This window comes from Syngnathoides biaculeatus, chromosome 7, assembly GCF_019802595.1.
Source record: "Syngnathoides biaculeatus isolate LvHL_M chromosome 7, ASM1980259v1, whole genome shotgun sequence".
NCBI classification, from domain to species: Eukaryota; Metazoa; Chordata; class Actinopteri; order Syngnathiformes; family Syngnathidae; genus Syngnathoides; species Syngnathoides biaculeatus.
In genome coordinates, this window is record NC_084646.1 from 7,774,550 (window position 1) to 7,795,228 (window position 20,679).

The 20,679-nt window shown below is 45.2% G+C and overlaps 1 protein-coding gene and 1 pseudogene across 2 annotated transcripts; both read right to left on the reverse strand.

The window, feature by feature from the left end:
• Positions 1–437: 437 nt before the first annotated feature.
• On the reverse strand, positions 438–20,534 carry nme7 (NME/NM23 family member 7). Of its 2 annotated transcripts, none has more exons than XM_061826172.1 (12): positions 20,293–20,527; positions 19,519–19,626; positions 18,040–18,206; positions 17,666–17,776; positions 16,440–16,490; positions 15,566–15,767; positions 13,795–13,900; positions 10,632–10,696; positions 9,680–9,748; positions 8,610–8,711; positions 2,224–2,331; positions 438–574 (listed from the first exon to the last, which is right to left on the reverse strand). In XM_061826172.1, exons 1-12 carry the CDS (start codon positions 20,293–20,295, stop codon positions 542–544), a joined length of 1,125 nt encoding a protein of 374 aa, XP_061682156.1. In that variant the 5' UTR covers positions 20,296–20,527; the 3' UTR covers positions 438–541. The 2 variants fall into 2 exon arrangements, with proteins under 2 accessions (XP_061682156.1, XP_061682155.1); XM_061826171.1 differs by lacking the exon at positions 438–574 and adding an exon at positions 599–911 and having other exon boundaries at positions 20,293–20,534.
• LOC133504169 (5S ribosomal RNA) lies at positions 17,037–17,156 on the reverse strand (annotated as a pseudogene).
• Positions 20,535–20,679: the final 145 nt, after the last annotated feature.

Sequence of the window (20,679 nt, forward strand, 5' to 3'; positions counted from 1 at the left end):
TTCTTCGCTGGTTTTTCAGCACTTCCTTTGCAGTTTTTCTTCGTTTTTTTTTTAAGCACTTAATTAGCTTTCGCCACTTCTTCGTTGGTTTTGGGCGCATTCTTCTTCGGGTTGGCGGGCCGTAATTACGGGAAACCGGAAGAGGAATTTAAAAAGATGCCGACGATTTTGCGAGAATTTAAACGTTAGTCCCGATTCCAAAAGATTATCGGCCAAACCCTAAACTCTACTTTCCTACTAAATTGATGTCGTTCGGTCTGTATGGACACAAATTACAGTACATAACTTTGCTTTACGTGATTTTATTACATCTGAAAATGATTAATGGTGTTTCAATTCAGGAAAAGTGACTTGATAAACAGTAAAAAGGTTATAATAGTTTGCTATTACATGTTAACAAACATAATAATCCAAGCACTTGTCAGTAGTCTTCTGGTTACTTCATTAAATCTGGTTCAAGCAAGAAAACAAAACAGTCTCCATGTGCCTTTTTTTTAATCCTTATTAAACTTTATTTATTTATTATTATATAAATCAGTGATCATCCGTCCAAGATCTTGAAGAAGTACTGCACCTGAGGATCACAAAATGGCCGCTCGGTCAGGTTCAAGGACAAATGGTTAACAAGGAGGCATTATGTTGCCCCCCCCCCGTGAAACAAAAGCTTTTGTTTCAAATCCCGCTGTCGTTTTTGTTCCCGTCACACCGTGAGAGATCTGAGGCGGGACCGGGGCCCACGCTGCGGTCATGAGACCGAAGGGAGGGGGCGGGGTGGGGGTCGAGGGTTGAACGTTGCTCCTCACACGAAAACCTTTTTGAGGATTGTCGTGTATTCATTTAATCAACGGTGAATTGGAGTCAGGGGTGGGGGTCGTGCCAAAGCCAGTCTTTGTTTTCACTCTGCCACACAACTTAAAAAAGATAAAATAAAATTCCTCTAATAATTTCAGATTAAATGGGACTTTTGCTTATATGTATTATATTGTCACAAAATATTTGACTTTATCAGGAAAATATAATTTCAAAAATCAATAAAATGTAACATTTCTTCTTGAAACGAGAACTTTGATAAAGTACCGTAATTTCCAGACTACAGAGCGCACCCGATTATAAGCCTCACGCAGTACATGTAAATTTGGTGCACACATAAGCCGCACCCGTGTAAAAGCCGCAAGTGCCCACATTGAAACACGAGATACTTACAAAGAAAGACGGTGCACAGAAAGAGTTTTCAGTTTTAATACCTTAGCTTAGCTTAAAATAGCAACAGCATCGTAGCATGAACAGGGCTAGCAAAAAAAAAACAAAAAAAAAACACAGCCGCGCAAGCTACACAGTAGCAACACAGTAGCACAGCACTAACGGCCGCTTAAAAAAAAAAAAAAAACATACCTAAATCACTTGAGACGTGGTAGTAGCGCAGCAGAAACATGCTAGCGCGGCGCTAACGGGGGACGGTTAAAAAAAAAAATCACTGAGACACGGCAGTAACTTGGCAGTAACACGCTAGCATAGTGCTAACGCTAGCGCAGCACTAACACGGGCAGTAAAAAAAAAAAAAAAAGAAAAACATACTGGTAAAAGTCACTTCCTCGGCACTTATATACCACGGGTCTCACTCTAACCTTTTCTGCTCGAGTGTCCCCTTGCGCCCATTAGAAAAAATGCACAATTTAGCCGCATCACCGCATAAACCGCAGGGTTAAAAGCGTGTGAAAAAAGTCACGGCTTATCAACCGGAAATTTCGGTACATCCATCCTTCCATTTTTCTTTCTGTTTCTGTCTATCGATTCATTTTTTTCCTGCTTATTTTCCCCCCCCCCCCGGTATATACAAATTCACCCTCAAAATGTTGAATTTTTATCCTTCAAAATTAGACTTTATTCTATAACGATTAAGTTTTTCTGGAGAATTTTGATAGTTTTGGTCAAATATGACTTTTTTAACCAAAAAAATATTCACGACGACGTTTGACTTTACTTCAAAATGTTCTTTTTTTCCCTGGCTCAAAAATTTTAATGATAAACTATGACTGTATGACACATTACCTTGGAAATATTTGAATTATCAGGAAAAATCCTCACTTGTTCCAACAATACAAACCCTTTTTTTTTTTTTTTTTTTTTGGGTCAGCACCCACTTGTTGGCCCTTCAGTTTTTTATTTTTTTATTAAGTATTTTGCCGCTTCCATTTGGCAAAGAAGCTCTAAGTAATCACCCACCTCGAGGATGGCGTCTTCCGGAAGGTCTGTGCAGTGGACGGCGTTCTTGACTTTGTCGGCGCCGTAGATGGCGCGCAGCGTGGACGGCCGGAGGTGGCGCGCGATGTCCTGCGAAAAAAGGGGGAAATCGAGACTCGCGTCCTGAGGCGGGGAAAGCGGACGCCTGGAAAATGAGTTACACGCATCGCGGAAAGTCCAACGCTACTGTCGTCAAAATGGCGGTCGAGGTGCGTCGCCTGCAGGAAACGAAAGGCACAAAGACGATTGTTAACGGCGCAGGGAGGAAGCTGGCAAAGAAAGGCGGACGTGCAAACGGCAGGAAGTCGCCGCGGGTGCGCGATTCCCGACGTCGTTCGCTGTCCTCGGGCCTTTGATGTCCACCGTTTCATTTTCACCCTGGCCATAAACTTCAGGTCAAATTTGAGATTTGATAGCGATGCAAATAAAGACACTTTTTAAACGGGACAATGGCCGCATTTGCTCAAGGGCTGAGCTGGAAAGCGTCCCGAGAACAATCGATCGATGTTTCCGCCACATTTGCGGAGGCGCTTGCGGCAAAAACGTGGACCAGATGCTAAAAAAAAAAAAAAAAGTAAAATGGCACAAGAAGGATCCCAGGGGATTTCCAAATTAGTAAAAACTGATGAATGTTTGTATTGGAATATCCATCCATCCATTTTCGTAGCAGCTCATCCTCACAAGGGTCATGGGAGTGCTGGAGCCTATCCCAGCTCTCAACATGCAGGCGGCGGGGTACACCCCGAACTGGTCACCAGCCAATCGTAGGGAAGACTGAGACAGACAAGAGTCGCACTCACAATCACACCTACGGGCAATTTAGAGTGTCCGATTAATGTTGCGAGTTTTGGGGACGTGGGAGGAAACCGGAGTGCCCACCCGGAGAAAAGCCACGCAGGCAGGTCCGAGATCGAACCCGGGGACCTCAAAACTGTGAGGCCAACACTTTACAGCTACACCACCGTGCCGCCCTGTAGCCAATTATATAAACATCAAAAATACTAATAAAATGTGCATTAAAAATAATTATGATTATAATTATGCTGATGTAACGCTTTCACATTCATTCGGTCTTGAGATTAATTGCGCGCTAATTTGCCTTTCAAACCGCACGTTCGATTCCCCAAGACGGGCGTGCCGCACGCTGTGACGCTCAGTCGCCGCGATTAATTGCGGTCGAGGAGGAAGCTTGCTCGCCGGGGAGCCACGCAAACGTCTCCCGTCACGGAACGTGACGCAGTTAGCGCTCCCGAGGCCGCTCGGATGGCGCGCGCCAATATATATATACTCATAATATTTCTCAAATTATGAAGGGAATTGTTTGTGTTTCACGCCATTACTAGTCCAGCTGTACACTGTTGGCCTCACAGTTCTGAGGACCTGGGTTCGATCCCAGCTATGCCTGTGTGGAGTTTGCATGTTCTCCCCGTGCCTGTGTGGCTTTTCTCCGGGTGGGCACTCCGGTTTCCTCCCACGTCCCCAAAACATGAAATATTAATTGGACACTCTAAATTGCATCTCCGTGTGCCCGGCGATTGGCTGGCAACAATATCAGGGTGTAGTCCGCCTGCCTCCTGCCCGTTGACAGCTGGGATAGGCTCCGGCACTCCCCGCGACCCTCGTGAGGATAAGCGGCAAAAGAAAATGGATGGATGTAGCTAACGGTCGCGTTTCCTTTTCTTCATCAAAAATACTCACATTAAAACTACTACAACAAATAATACAAGTACCCTCCATCCCTCCCTACCTCCATCCATCCATTTTCTTAGCTGCTTATCCTCACAAGGGTCGCGGAAGTGCCATTAATTGAAAAAGTAACTTGACTAAATGTAAATGCGATTTATTCCGAGCCACCATTTTGGTTCACGCCATTTTAATTATTTCAGGACTATTTTGGATCGTCTTTATTGATTATATCATTTTCATGCAAGCGTATTACTGAGCCAAATCGAGAGCAACGAGAGTAAAATCAAGTATGTATTTGTCGTCTGGGATCTTTTTATTGGTCATAAATCCACAGCTGACGCGCCCTCGGGGGGAGTCGGCTCATGCATTTATTTTCCTTTTTTTTTAATGGCTCGGGTGGGGGTGGGGGTGGGGGGGGGGGGGGGGGTGAAATCAATATCCCAAATGTTGCCGCTCCGGTTGGGAGGTCATGTGGTCAGTCGGACATATTAGGTCATTCGTCACGCCGGCCGAGAATGCGAGACATGTCGCAGTCACTCGCTATTATATATGCAGCAATATATTGAAGAAGTCATCGGGATGTGTAGTGGTGATGTTAAAAAAAAAAAAAAAATAAATACATTTTTATGGTGCTCTTTGGCTTTAGGGTAAGTGGATTTTTATTATTATTTTAACTATGCAAATATTGAATCTGTACAAAGAAATGGGACATCCAGTTGGTTCAATACTTTTCACATTTAAATGAAAAAAAAAAGATGAGCTTTGGATGAATCAAAATGAGTAACATAACTTTTCTGGCAATACGCAAGGAATTTACGACAAAAAAAAATATTTGGGGGAATCATATTTCAGCAAAATCATCAATGACTACATTTCATGCAAGTATGGCGGTACACTCACTTGCAAGTACCTCAATTTATGTTTTCGTTTCAACAATAAAACTGTTCTTGCACGTTCACTCGACGACGTTCTTCAAATTACGAGCTGTCGCGCGTGCTTGATATTCGGCTTTGTGCCGCGACCCAAAATTTGAGTTACGAGCGCCGCTCGAGTGAAATACAAACTTGCTTTTTTTTAGTTCTTATGACGGATAATTTGGCTAATTAGCATGCCTAACGCTAGCTCGGTTCCGCTTTTGACGTTAACGTCACAAAATGGAAGAGACCAAAGACGTAGCCACTCATTATATGACAAATAAACAATTTAACTCCGTTAATACGCTTTGATTTTCCATCCATCTATCCATTTTCCTTGCCGCTTATCCTCACGGGGAGTGCTGGAGCCTCTCCCAGCTGTCAACGGGCAGGTGGCGGGGCACACCCCGAACTGGTTGCCAACCAATCGCAGGGCACATCGAGACAAACAACCGCACTCACAATCACACCTGTGTGCAATTTAAAGTGTCCAAAAATATTTCATGTTTTTGGGATGCGGGAGGAAACCGGAGTGCCTACCCAGAGAAAAGCCACACAGGCACGGGGAGAACATGCAAACTCCACACAGGTATAGCTGGGATCGAACCCAGGTCCTCAGAACTGTGAGGCCAACGCTTTACCAGCTGAGCCACCGTGCCGCCCCACTTTCATTTTATCTCTGAAAATTACTCATGCCTATTTTCGCATTTTACTCGCAGTTTGTTAAGATCTCAAAGTGTACTCAAACATTTTAGTTGTCACTGCAATCGCGTGACAGCGATTTTTTTTTTGGTCTTTTTTGGGCTCACGTGTTCAGAATCAAATAATATTGACCTCGCTTCAACCTCATTAACTGTGAGATCGAACCCGCGTGACCGCCAGCCGGCAGCAGCGCCGCCGTCGACGTCATCCCAAGAGCGGGACGCCAAATTCTGCGCGGAAGCCGGAAATAAATTCACGTCATCGGATACGGTGAAAATGTTGAGATGATGTCGGCTAATAATCCTTAAGAAGGATTTCAAGGACTCGGGAAATATGAGAATTTGATCCAAGTTGATCAAAAACATCCATCCATTTTCTTTCCCGCTTATCCTCACGAGGGTCACAGGAGCGCTGGAGCTTATCCCAGCTGTCATCAGGCAGGAGGCGGGGCACATCCTGAACTGGTCACCAGCCAATCACAATCACACCTATAGGCAATTTAGCGTGTCCAATTAATATTTCATGTTTTTGGGATGCGGGTTGGAAACCGAAGTGCCCACCCGGAGAAAACCCACCAAGGCTCGGGGAGAACATGCAAACTCCACACAGGCTGGGCCGGGATTTGAACCCCGGTCCTCAGAACTGCGAGGCTTTCCAGCTGTTCCACCGTACCGCCAGATAACAAACATTAGTATTCAAAGTCTTTGCGGTTACACGGGCGTGGCGGGCGTCAGGACGCGGTTTGCATCGGGGCCCCAAAATTCCAAAAACCGTGCGTGCACTTGCTCCAAGTCAAATTCTTCCTCCAAACAAACAAGCGGACGTCGAAACAGATGTTTGCGTTTGATATTAATCACATTTCTCGTCTGCATGTGCGTTTAGTTAAGGGGCTGCGAGTGCGTGACGTGAAAGCTAATGGTTGCGACGTTAGCTGTTGTTGCCATGGCGATGAGGGCCGACAAGCACATTACCGAGAACGTGACTCAGCGCTATTTTATGATTGATTAAAAAAAAAAAAAAAAAAGTTTACTCCGCTCAGCTTACATACAAAAAGAAATGATAAAAAAAAAAAAAATTTATTTGCTGTTTCTTTACTGCTAGTTTATGCATTTCTCACCACCTTCATCAATAAGGAGTTACTGATTTAAAAAAAAAAATACATTTAATATAAACAGACAAATTAATGGTTAAAATAAATGAAAAATACTTGATAAATAAATAAGCCAAAAAAGTAAATATTAAATCAACAAAATATTCCTGATTATTATTGTTGCTTCTTCGGACATACTTAAAAACAAGACTCATTCATGAATAAACGTATACATTACTAATTTGAAAATGTAAGTAAATAAATAATAATTTGATAGAGGCACGGTGGATCAGATGGTAAAGCGTTGGCCTCACAGTTCTGAGGTCTCGGGTTCAATCCCGGACCCGCCTGTGTGGAGTTTGCATGTCCTCCCCATGCCTGCGTGCCTTTTCTCTGGGCGCTCCGGTTTCCTCCCACATCCCCAAAACATGCAACATTATTTGGACACGCTAAATTGCCCGTAGGTGAGCTTCTGAGTGCAACTGTCTCGATGTGCCCTGCGATTGGCTGGCGACCGGTTCAGGGTGTACCCCGGCTCCTGCCCGATGACAACTGGGATGGGCTCCTGCACTACCGCGACCCTTGTGAGGATAAGCGGCAAAAGAAAATGGATGGATAAACAGTAATAATTTGATACGGGCATGGTGTGGCTCTGCTGCACAGATTGGCCTCACAGTTCTAAGGTCCCGGGTTCGATCCCGCCTCTCCCTGTGTGGAGTTAGCATGTTCTCCCCGAGCCGGGCACTCCGGTTTCCTCCCACATCCCAAAAACCCGCAACATTAATCGGACACTCTAAATTGCCCATAGGTGTGATTGTGATGTCTGTCTCTATGTGCCCTGCGATTGGCTGCCGACCAATTCAGGGTGTGCCCCGCCTCCTGCCCGATGATTCCCGCGCGACCCTTGTGAGGATAAGCGGCTCGGAAAATGCACGGATGGATAATTTTGACACGTAATATATTGAAATTCTGAAAAATGAGTGAAAGACAATATTTTGTAGCAATTCCATGATTTATTCATATCCGGCCCATTTTCTTCACCTTAGTTAACATGCAGAGCAGAGCGCAGCAAACGAAGGTTAATTAATCGACTCAATGACTCGCAGGCAGGTCGCAGGAGCGAGCGCACATCCTGCCGCTCCGCGTTTGCCAAAATATTGACAACCATTTATTGTCTCGCTTTTTTTTTTTGGGGTGGGGGGCACCACTCTGATTGATTGAAACGAGCCTCTGACCGCGGTCCGGAGGTCACAGCGACGGAACGGACTATCGACTCATGGATCGGCGACACGTGACCGCGCAACTGTCAGCGCTAACAAAACAAAAGACAGCCCTCGTCTTTTTATCGATCGGACGCGACGCATTCGGCGTGCGCGCGAGTCCGTCGTCAGCCGCCTGGGCCGTTACGCAACGGCGCGAGGGGAAGCGACACAATAGCCGCGCTGTTCCGCGCAAAGGCGAGCGCGTCATCCGCGAGCTGCGTCGCCGAAAACATCTGCGGCGAAAAACGCAAACCGCGCGTTGCCGCGCTGGGAGTGTGCCAGGCAGATGTGCGGACGCCATCGCGAATTCAATCGACGTTAATCATAATGATAGAGCAGTAGGCTGATGGAAAATAACAGAAATAAATAAAGAGGAAGAAACTCCCCCAAAAAATCATTCACACAATGAATGATGATGAATGATTCATATCATTCATCATTCACAGCCACACACGCGCGCAAAAAATGCATTAAAACATCCTGTTGGGCGTATCAGGAGTTCAAATATGGAACGTTATGAGCTCAAAAATGCACATGATGGTCATGTGATGACACGCCTGGTCACATCATCGCAGGAATGTGTCACCGACACGTATTAGGGAGAAGTTTCCCAATTTTTTCAACCGTGGACTTCCTCCCTTTACTCAACTGCAGACGGTTAAAGCAACGTATGGGGCGATGCCGCCGCTTCGGTCGGCGACGCGACGCACTCACCGGATCGGCGGGCCCGCAGAAGTCACGGAAGGTCTTGGCTACGTCGGCGCCGTGGAGCTCCAGGACCATGCAGGGTCCCAAAGACAGCTCCGTCACCATGTCCTGTGCGGAACGGGGAAAAAGGAAGCTTGCTAATTACCGTGATTCCGGCATACATTTGTAAAGGAAATACCATTTGGTACATACATACGCCGCAGCTGTGTAAAAGCCACAAGTGCCCACATTGAAATCCACATTGAAACATGAGATATTTACAAAGAAAGACAGTCCACAGAGAGCTTAACGCTAGCGCCGCGCTAATGCTAGCACCCTGCCAACAGGGCCGGTTAAAAAAAAAAAAAAAAACAACAACATACCAGTAAAAATTACTGAGACACGGCAGTAACACGCTAGCAGGGCCATACCGGTAAAACTCACTTCTTCGGCACATAGACGGTACAGAGTTAAATGCTAGTGCCACTGCGCAAATGCTAACGCTAGTGCCACACTCACCCCACTAATGCTTGCGTCGAGCTCACAGGGCCAGTTAAATAAAACAAAAACATACTGGTAAAAATCACTGAGACATGGCAGTAACACGCTAGCGCATTGCTAACAAGTAAAAGTCAGTTCCTCGGCACATTGACGGTACAGAGAGAGTTTAACACTAGTGCCACCGCGCTAACGCTAGCACCGCACAAACACTAATGCTGCGCTAACAGGCCGGTTTAAAAAAACATTTTTTTACACAAAAAACACAGCAAAAAGCAGTAACAATAGCAACATGCTAGCACAGCGCTAACACTAGCACGACGCTATTAGGGTTGGTTAAAAAAACAAACAAAAAAACATACCGGTAAAAGTCACTTCCTCTGCACAATATTCCACCAGTTTCACTCACACCTGTTCTGCTCGAGTGCCCCCTTGAGGCCGGTAGATAAAGGCACAAAATTAGCAGCATCACCGCGTAAACCGCAGGGTTGAAAGCGTGTGAAAAAAGTGACGGCTTATAGGCCGGAAATTACGGTATGTCACGACATGCTCAGGAATGTTTGCCTTCCTGACCCGTGACACACCGGCGAGGTACTCACCAAGTATTCCGTCACGACGCCTTTGTAAACTTCGTAGAACTCCTCGGCGTTGGCTCGGTCCACGTTGAACTGTGCCAAAGGGTCGAAGTAGCAGGAGCGGCGGCAGAACAGGTTTGCGGTGGGCACAGTAGAAAAAAAGTCAATGTTGTAGTTATGTTTATATCAGTAGTCATTGCAGTAGAAGTTGTAGAAAAACAACTATTACTACTACTACTCCTTGAGAACAATTACAATTGCCTATAAGCCGCGAATTTCTTCACATGCTTTCAACACTGCGGGCTTATGCGGTGGTCCGGCTAATTTGTGCATTTTTTCCTGACGGCTGCAAGGGGGCACTCGACCGGATAAGGTGAGACTGGTGGAATATATGTGCCGAGGAAGTGACTTTTACCGGCATTTTTTTTTTTTACCGGCCCTGTTAGCGCCACCCTAGCGTGTTGCTGCTGTGTTAATGCCCCATCTCAGCGATTTAGGTGTTTTTTTTATAACCGGCACTGTTAGCACTGCGCTAGCTTTGTGCTAACGTGTTGCTGTTGTGTTACACCCGTGTCTCAGTGATTTTTACTGGTAAGTTTTTTTTTAACCGGCCCTGTTAGCACTGTGCTACCGTGTTGCTACTGTGGAGCTGCCGTGGCTGTTTTTTTTTTACCGGTATGTTGTTTTTCTTTTTTTTTTTACCATTCCCGTTCGTGTTACTGTGTTGTTGCTATGTTAAGCTAAGCTAAGGTATTAAAACTTTAAAAACTCTTTCTGTGTGTCGTCTTTCTTTGTAAATATCTCGTGTTTCAATGTGGGCACTTGCGGCTTATACACAGGTGCGGCTTATAGAGGCCGGAAATTACAGTATTACTATCCGTAGTAGAGGAAGTCGAGATTGTGGTAGTAGAACTACTCCATGGAAAGGTAGTCATAGTAGCTGAAGAACTAGTAGAAGAAGTAGAAGCGCGTTTACCATTTGCAGAGCCGAGATGTGAAATCCGGCGGCGGCGATGGAGTTGATGATCTTCCCGGCCAGGCCTGCCGACAGATCAACATCTTCAAATTGGTTCTCATGAGGCCGCGTGACCCTGAACGCACCACCGTGCTTCTTAGTGGTTATATCAGCTTTTGTGTTTAGGAACCGAGATGTTCTCGTGGGAGTGGGAGGTGTGGGTGGGGGGCAGACTGGAAAAGGTGACACGTAACGAGAGAAAGACAGCCAAGGTCACATGGGATGATGAGAAGATGTTTGCCATTCTGTTTTGCTCGTGTGCGCCCCCCCCCTCCCCGGAAGAAAAAAAAAAAAAACAGCTGCTCTTGTTGCTAGGCGACCCGCCACGACTTGCGGGTGCCTGGCAACAGAAGCTTCTTCTATTCCAGTCATGTCTGCACGGCGCGTTTGCGAGAGGGCGACCGCCGCGACGGTGCGGACTCGTCTGGACTCCGACCGAGCGGCCGTCGTGGGGTCTCTGACAAGATGGACGCCGGCCTTGTCGATCAAAAACGGTGCCTTTCCACGACAGTCCGGTGCCATTTCATCAGGTACAATGCAAGAGCTTTATATCTGTCCATTTGCCGAGCCACTTATCCTCACAATGGTCGCGGGAGTCCTGGAGCCTACCTCGGCCGACTTTGGCAAAAGGGCGACTACGCCCTGAATTGGTCGCCAGTCAGTCACAGCACATAATACAAAAGCGGCCGATGAAAAATGCTTTTCTAGCGAGTCTGAGTGATTCGGTTGGCTAAATGGAGTCAATGAACTAATACAACCGTATCTGAGTCAGCATACGTGAATCGGGGAATCGATACAACTGAATCGGCAGTGAATCCACTGAGTCCAGTCAGTCAGTTGACTACTAAGTGAATCCAAAAAGTGAATCAGTGATTAAGAGGAATCATCTGACTTTGGAGTGTTTCTCGTGAATCCACTAAATCAATTCAGTAAAACCACGCAAACGAATCATCAGACTCAGCTATTTTGCGTCACTGAATCAACAAAACCGTATTGTCCGACTCCCCCCGTGTTCTAGGTGAGTCCACTATTTCGAGTCTGTGAACTGATCCAAGTGTATCGACCGAGCTTGTACGTGCGCTAACTTGGACCCGCAGGCTCCAGTTCCGAGCCGACTCTGCTCCCAGCGAGTCAAGTCAATTCACCAATACGAGCATGTCGACCTGAAAATAAATATAATACTTGTATCGACTCTTATTCGAGTGACATGAATGTCGCATTTTTGCCATTTTTTGGGGAAATGAACTTAAGAGATGAACTCTTCTGAATGACGTTGCTGCCGATTGAGGGTTTGCCGCCCGTTGCGCAACCGTCGCAGGCAGCCAAACACAAACATTACGGTCCGAAGCGTTGGCTTGTACAAACCAAACATCCCGACGCGTCACGACAGGAGACGCAAACTCCTTTGACAACCGTCATCGCCCTGGCGCGGCCCCAGGAAGGTGCGGTCGTCGTGATCCCGACGTGTCTTAATAAGTAAAGATGTATTTATTATCGGGGGCGGGGGAGCGAACGGGAGCAGTCACTTATTCTGTCACTTAGGATTGGGCGGATTTGAAAGTTTAAAAGCTTTAAAAAAAACCCCCCCCCAAAAAAATCACAGATCCCTGTGAAAGGATTTAGGCGTGCTATGCGCAAATAGACCGAGCCCTGGCTGACTATTTGACGCCCCCCTTTTTCCAATACAATTCCCGACATCATCGTTTTTCTCGCGGCCCACATTGTAGTTACGATTACCATCACTGTGCCGTTATGGTGAAACCATACAAAACCTGAATCGCCTCATTTATGAACCAGTTTTGGAATCAGAAATCAAGCCGAATGGGTTTTTCAACCATTTTGCATGTTTGCTAACACAAAAATGCTGATAATATTGCAACATTATCCAGCCATCCATTTTCTTTGCCGCTTATCCTCACGAGGGTCGCGAGGAGTGTTGGAGCCTATCCCAGCTGTCAACGGGCAGGAGGCAGGCAGGGTACACCCTGAACTAGTTGGCAGCCAATCACAGGGCGCATGGAGACAGACAACAGTTGCACTCACAATCACACCTATGGGCAATTTAGAGTGTCCAATGAATGCAAATTGCATGTTTTTGGGAGGTGGGAGGAAACCAGAGTGCCCGGAGAAAAGCCACGCAGGCACGGGGAGAACATGCAAACTCGATCGAACCTGGGTCCTCAGAACTGTGAGGCCAACACTTCACCAGCTGATCCACCATGCCCCCTTCTCAACATTATCATTTATGATATATGACAATTGGAAATGTTGGGACATATTTTCACAAGAATCACGGATTTCGACACCAGTGATTTGCCTTCGCGGGCCACATAAAATCATGTGGCGGGACAGATTTGGCCCCCCCTACATTAACGGTTTACATGGAAAACATAACCCAAGTATGATCCTTTCAACACTTGAATATCATATCAAAATCATCGGAAAACATTGAAAATAAATATCTTAAAGATGATTTGATTTTGGAAAAAAAATATCACCGGAATTGACCGTAGCTGTGACTTGCCCTAGCTTTTAAATGATTTATCCATTTTTTCCTCATTCTAAATTAAATGCATAACTGACGTACAAGTTTAGTCAGCTCGCTAAATTGCAAAGTTAGCGTGGCTAAAAAGTATTTGGACGTATTATAGCGACAGATGACATAAGACCAGAGGTGTCAAATAATTTTTGTCGCGGGCCACATTGTAGTTCCGGTTTCCCTCAGAGGGCCGTTACGACTGTGAAACCGTAAAAATCGTTTATCGCCTCATCATATAGTAGTAACGTGAAATTTATGAATTACTTTTGGAATCAGAAATCAAGGGGAATGGGTTTCTCAAATATAGTTGATGTTTGGTAACGTAAAAACGCTTGCAATACCTCAACATTGTGATTTCTGATATAACAATTTGAAACTTTGGTACAGATTTGAACAAGAATCACGGAAGCTGACATACATGATTTGCCTTCGCGGGCCACATGAGATGACGCGGCGGGCCAGATCTGGCCCCCCAGGCCTTGAGTTTGACACCCGTGCACTAGACGCTCGTAGGTAATGTTTGTCTTATCTTTGTGTTGCCGTTGTCAGTATCAAAAATCAAATCGCGAAGGTGTTCGCCGGTACCTTGGGACACGGCGTGAGGTTTGATGATGCAACAGGTGGACTGCGAGTAGAGGGCCGTGTTGACGGGGCCGTGGCAGATGGTGGTCGGGAAGAAGAACTCCAGCTCCTGCGCGGCGACAAACACGCGACGCACGTTACGACACGGCGCCCCGCTTGGCACAACACTAACAAAGACGGACGAGACGGCGCGTGAAGGTCACGGAAGTGCGATCGTGCAGATTTACGAGGGATGACGAAAGACTTGACAGTGTGACGGGGGGGCACTGAGGCTTGCGGGGGCATAAAAGGCGATGGCGGGAAGGAGGGAGGGAGGACATTGCAACTTGGAAAGACATTAAAACCAGATTGGACACCAAGAAGACGGAGGACGTTAAAACTTGGAAGGACGTGAAGGTGAATGCGGACATTGGCACGAAATGACAAATCGCATGAGTGAGGTTATTAAGGCTGGATTTACACTGCAAGACATACAGTGAAGACGATAAGTATTTGAACGCCCTGCTAGATTGAAAGTTCTCCCACTTATAAAATCGTGGAGGGGTGTGAAATTTTCATCGCAGGTGCAAGTCCACTGCAAGAGAGAATCTCAAAAGAAAAATCCAAAAATCACAGAAAGTAATTTGTGTGATACAGCTGCAAACAAGTATTTGAACACCTGAGAAAACCAATGTTAATATTTGGTACGGTAGCCTTTGTTTGCAATTACAGAGGTCAAACGTTTCCAGTAGTTGTTCACCAGGTTTGCACACACTGCAGGAGGGATTTTGGCCCACTCCTTCACACAGATCTTCTCTAGATCAGGCGGGTTCCTGGGCTGTCGCTGAGAAACACGGAGTGTCAGCTCCCTCCAAAGATTTTCTATTGGGTTCAGGTCTGGAGACGGGCTAGGCCCCACCAGAACCTTGATATGCTTCTTACGGAGCCACTCCTTGGTTTTCCCGGTTGTGCGCTTCGGGTCATTGTCATGCTGAAAGACCCAAACATGACCCATCTTCAATGCTCTGACTGAAGGAAAGAGGTTCTTCCCCAAAATCTCATCCTCTCCTTAATACAGTGCAGGCGTCCTGTCCCGTGTGCAGAAAAACACCCCCAAAGCATGATGCTACCACCCCCGTGCTTCACAGTAGGGATGGTGTTCTTGGGATGGAACTCATCATTCGTCTTCCTCCAAATGCGGTTAGTGGAATTATCACCAAAAAGTTCCATTTTGGTCTCATCTGACCACAAAACTTTCTCCCATGACTCCTATGTATCATCCAAATGGTCATTGGCAAAGTTGACGCAGGCCTTGACACGTGCTGGTTTAAGCAGGGGAACCTTCTGTGCCAAGCGTGATTTCAAACCATGACGTCTTCGTGTATTACCAACAGTCACCTCGGAAACTGTGGTCCCAGCTCTTTTCAGGTCATTGACTAAGTCCTGTCCTGTAGTCCTGGGCTGATTCCTCATCTTTTTAAGGATCATAGAGACCCCATGAGGTCTTGCATGGGGCTCCACGCCGATTGAGATATACCGTCATGTTTAGTGGGAGAACTTGCAATATTGCAAGGTGTTCAAATACTTACTTTCTTCACTGCATTTCTTCTTTAACTTCTGCTGTCAGTACTACGAATACGACGACGAAGGCGACTGCTACTACTGCTAAACATCGAAGTCGTATTAGAAGTAGCAATGGAAGAAGTAGAAGTCGTACGAGTCTGTGACTGCGTGTGGCCATAAAGTTGGGTTTATCTCCAAAAATTATACTAGGACCAGACACGACAAATATTACCCGAGCCGCGGCGCTGAGTGAGTCGGAGCAGTGCGCCAGGTCGCTTCCCAGCTGCCCCCTGGCGCTCTGCGGCGCCTCCTTGTGTGCCGCCGCCCCCGCCGCGTCCGAAAGTCCCAGGAGGTTCCTCAGGACGGACACGGCCTCGTCGCCCACCAGCTCCAAGGCCACCACGGGACCAGACGACACCTGCTGCACCAGGGAACTGACAAGAACAGTCCAAAAGACGTCACTGTATATATCTGCTGTGTGTATTTTATATTTCATACAGAGAACAGTGATTTCAATTGCAGTACAATGTACAACATACAATTTGAAGTCATTTTCTTGGTGTGTTTGACTTCCTGTTCCTCTCTGCTCTCTTTTCATTGGACTGTTGGGCAGTTGCGATTCAACCCCATCTACTCTGCTTAGCAACAACACCCTGCTCTATTTTCATTGGCCCACTGTGAATTTGTGACTCAGTCCTATTTATTCTGCCTAGCAACAACAGCATGATCTGTTTTCATTGGCCATTTGTAATTGAAAGTTTCAGCATTCCACCTGGCAACAACCGCATTCTCTATTTTCATTGGCCTATTTGGAGATTGTGACTCCGCCTAGCAACCAATGTCTGCTCTTGTCATTGGTCATTGGCCTTAATTTATAAATGCTTGTTCTCTTCTCAGTGTTCAATTCCATTGTAGTGACTAACCCTTATCTACGCCACTACTGAATCTGCCCGGCAACAACAGTCTGTTTATTTTTATTGGCCTATTAGGAATCAGAGCAATGCTATTGATCTATTTTCCCACTTCTGCCGTGCAGGTCGAGATTTTACGTCTGCTGCGAGGCGCTTTCATGACTCACGTCACCTGCTGTCAACGTTTGCACTCACTTGAAGAAGGGCTTTGACTGATGCTCCACATAAAAATCCGCCGCTTGGCTCCTGGAAAGAAAACGCACTGTAATTGTCTTATAAAATGAACAAAATGCTGCATCGCTGCGAAACAACTCTATGCAAGTTTGTCGGAAAAAACAATTAGAGGAGTTGCGTGTTAGCGGCAAACAGGCTCGCGTATCAGTCGCAAAGGAATCGGACTGTCTTCATTATTTGGTTTAGAGACATTTGGATAAACTTAAAGCACAAAACAAATAAAATGCGTATCATAAGTCTCCTTTATGTGTCAAGACTTTCACGGGCGAATGTCAGATGACCCTACCAATCAAAATCAATAACCTCCCGATCCCAACTGTCAACCGCCCAAAAATCCTGGCCGTTGGACTGGACACCATGCTCACCTTCGGTCCTCACGCTGAGTAAACGGCCAAACGTGTCAACCAACATACCGGGGCCCGAGTGCCGAGACATTCACCGTTACGTACAAAGCCATCGGAAGGGTCCGTACTCGACTACGGCGCTCCAGTGCGCTAACCCTGTGGTCTAACCCTGCCCTTCCTGACGCGACCCCTCTGCATTTTAGCCGGGGAGATTAGTTTACAGCACCTGGTATTCCCCGGCGGTCTCCCATCCGAGTACTAACCAGGTTCCAAACCCGCTTAGCTTCCGAGATCCGACGAGATCGGGCGTTCTCGGGGTAGCACGGTCGTAAGCCCATTGCTTACTTCGCAATGACGTCTGCAAATACCGTCAAGACATCGACGAAGACATCCCCACCGACACAGTGTTCGTCGAACAAGCCTACCGAGACGGGCTACGTAGACTCCATCGAACGCCGGTTGAAGACGTGGCGGCCGGCTACAAACCGGTAGTCATCCTCGGGGGACAAAACCGAAATCGATCTTCCGCGGGCCGCGAGATCCAAACCATCGCAACTCCGCTCCGGACGAAGTCGGATGCTCAACGGCTTGGTGGCTCGTGTCGACAATACTATCATCAACCTCTGCCCGAAATGCGGACAGGGCCCTCACGACACGCAGCACATCTTGCTCCGCTGACCGTAATGGACCTGTGCAAACGCCCGAAGGAAGCGGCTGACTTCCTGGAACTACAAGTCGACTGAACAATGCGATTGGCTGACTCCAACAACAACAACAACAACAACAACCATTTGTCGGACACTTTGAGACTCACTGATGACAAGAATGACAAGAATGAGTTACCATGTCAAGTGCGTCATCTTGGCGTTGGTGACCATCAGGTTGGCCTGGTTGGCCATTTCCAGGACGTCACCCACCTTGCTGACGCCGTCCGGTTTGAGCAGCGCGAGGGTCCTGGACGACAATCACAGCTTTTTATTACGAGCACCGGGGGCTCTCGCGTGACTTTTGAAGATTGACAAGTATGCGGTAAACGTCAAACCGGATGAGATTTGCTTCGAAAATAACACCGGAGAAAAAAAAGTTAAATAATCACTGGAGTCAGAATTTGACCTCGTCTAGCGTGATTATTCTGATCCGACGCCGCACTCGCTTCCGTCCTTCCGCTTAAGAAGCGTCTAAAAATAATCTCGCTTGACGAGGCGAGGCCCCGTTACCGTTCTTTTTTGCTGCCCAGCTTGGCGGCCGTGTATTTGTCGGCGTAGTCGACGATGTTGAGCTGTCGCGAGAAGATGTTGACTCGGCTGCCCACGAACAGGTCGCCGGGGCGCAGGTCGCCGTATTTGGTCCGCCGCAGGAAAATGCGCTGGTTCTTGACGTCGAACTGCCGCGAAAACAACGAAAGTCCCGTCAACGCGGGCTCGTGGGAGATAAGCGGCTCCGCCGTTTGGAGCGCGTACAAAGACGTCATGAAATCAAGCCTGCACGCCCGTCAGCATAGCGATAAATAATAAAACAGAATTTAATTTATTCTCAAACAGTGGCAAGATCTATTTATGTACTTTGAATTTATGATGGATTATGTTTCATTAACCTTTGTCATGTTTTGCAGATATGTATGGAGGGATTTTTTTTCTCTCCCAAATATAAAGAAACATTATAAGGTAAATTAAATTTAAGTGGTTAAATGTTAAATAAGATATTAAATTCAAAATCCCCATTAATCATGTTAAATTCAATGTGAATTGGTATTTTAATTTCAGTTTATTTATTTAATCACTATTTAATAAATTCAACCCTGCATTAATATCATGAATTATACTTATTCAAATATTTAATTAACTCATAATTAATCCAATGACAATGTATATTTCAGTATCGTTGTCATTCTTTTTATGATATATTTATTACACTTTTACATCCTCTTTTCAATGCCCTTCTGTATTAATTTGATGACCTTTAGATTCATTTATTTAATGACTGATTAATTTATTTCAAGGAAATCATTCTTATTTCTTGACAAAATGTTTATTTTGTGATTGAATGTCTTCACTTTTTTTACAGCTGGTTTATTTGTTTTAGGATTGATTTATATATAGCTACTTTTTATTTTTAATAACCTTTCTATTCAATTGATGATGCTTTTTTTTTTTTCTGTGTCCAATCTATATTTTTTTTTTACTTTTTTTCGAATGAATGAAATGAAAAATTTTACCTACAAAAACTGTTGTTTAATAACCAGCTGCTTTATTTCAGGGCTTTTTTATGATCATTTTTTAACTTAATATAGGTATTTATTTTACTCAATGTTATATTGCTTCCTGAATAATTACTTCCAATAACTTTTATCCATGAAATAACGCATTTCCTTGTGTATGTATTTGTTCAACGCCCAATTTTTCCCCCCTTATTATTATTTTGACTAATACCCTATTGGTAATAATTGTTTTTTTTAAATTTACTAACCAATTCATTTATCTACTGTTTTTTTAACTTCATGTTAGATTCATTCACGCTTTTATTTCATTGCCATTTTTAAAAAATTGAAAACAGATTTTATTTCATGACTGCTTAAGCAATGGCACGTGGGCAAGAGGAAGGATCTGACTGATCACATTGGAATATGGCGTATTTTGCAGGACCTACAGTATATCAGATTTTGAAAAATACTTTGAAAGAAACCCCCGGCTCTGTACCATCTCCACGGAGCAGTCATGGGGGTAGTAAAAGAGCTGGTAGCGCCGCAGGAGCGCCGCCGTCGGGTCGTACCAGTCGGCCAGGAAGGCAAAGCGCTCCTTCTCCTCCTGGAGACCGATATGAATATTATTAATATTACGTGCACCAGCAATGTTTTCATTCAGATTTAGAAATGAATTGCTCTTGCACTAGATGGCACAAGATGCAAATGACCTACTTGGTGCCGTTATTATGACAGAAACAAGTCAATAAAATGAGTAAATGGAGAGGAAGTGAGCATAATTTCAATATTTGAACATTTTGTGATATTTTTGTGTTCGGTGATTTTTTTTTTTTTTTTGGAAGATGTGCCTAGTCTCAATTCAATAAAGTTTGGAAAAAGCTTGTGAAACTGAACACCAAAACCCAAATGTAGCATGACAACGCTACCTATTGGCAAAATTGACACATTACATATTTAGCAACCACGTTACACACACACACACACACACACAATTAATTTATGAAATTGCCATTTTGTAAAAGTGTAGCTAATGCTGCTACGGTTTTTATCGAACCAATAATCTACATAGCAACGAAAAATGACCACGAATGTACACATAAGCTACTCAAATGTACTTGCTAATGTGCTAAACCGCGAACGCAAAGTACAATTGACGGCTTTCAGAGATTTATATCCATATTTTTTTCTAACCAAAGGGGAAAGTAAAGGTAACAGTCTGTCCGCGTTGTGTTCTATATATATATATAAAGACAAATTCGACCCAACTTACCATTTTTCTACGCGTTAACAGTTATCATATCCCAAATGTTGAGCTCGGCAAGCGTTAGCAAGTTAGCCCAGGCTGTGGTCGTGGTGCGTTGAAGTTCCAGTTTACAGTCCGATTTTCACAGAAACACCTTGAGATTTTCAACGCGTTAACTTCACAAAGTTCCTGAATGGATTTTATGAATAATTATTTTTAATTTGAATTATGTTTGGAGCATTATGAAACATTATTTGAAATCACTTGAGACGTTAATGTCTTTATAACGCGTGGGCTGACACGTAGTTGAAGCTGAAGTAAAAATCAACGAGGATTTTTGAATGCCTCATTGGTTCCTATAGTAACTGAACTACATGTAGAGATGCATTTAGGGAACAAACGTATCAATGTTTA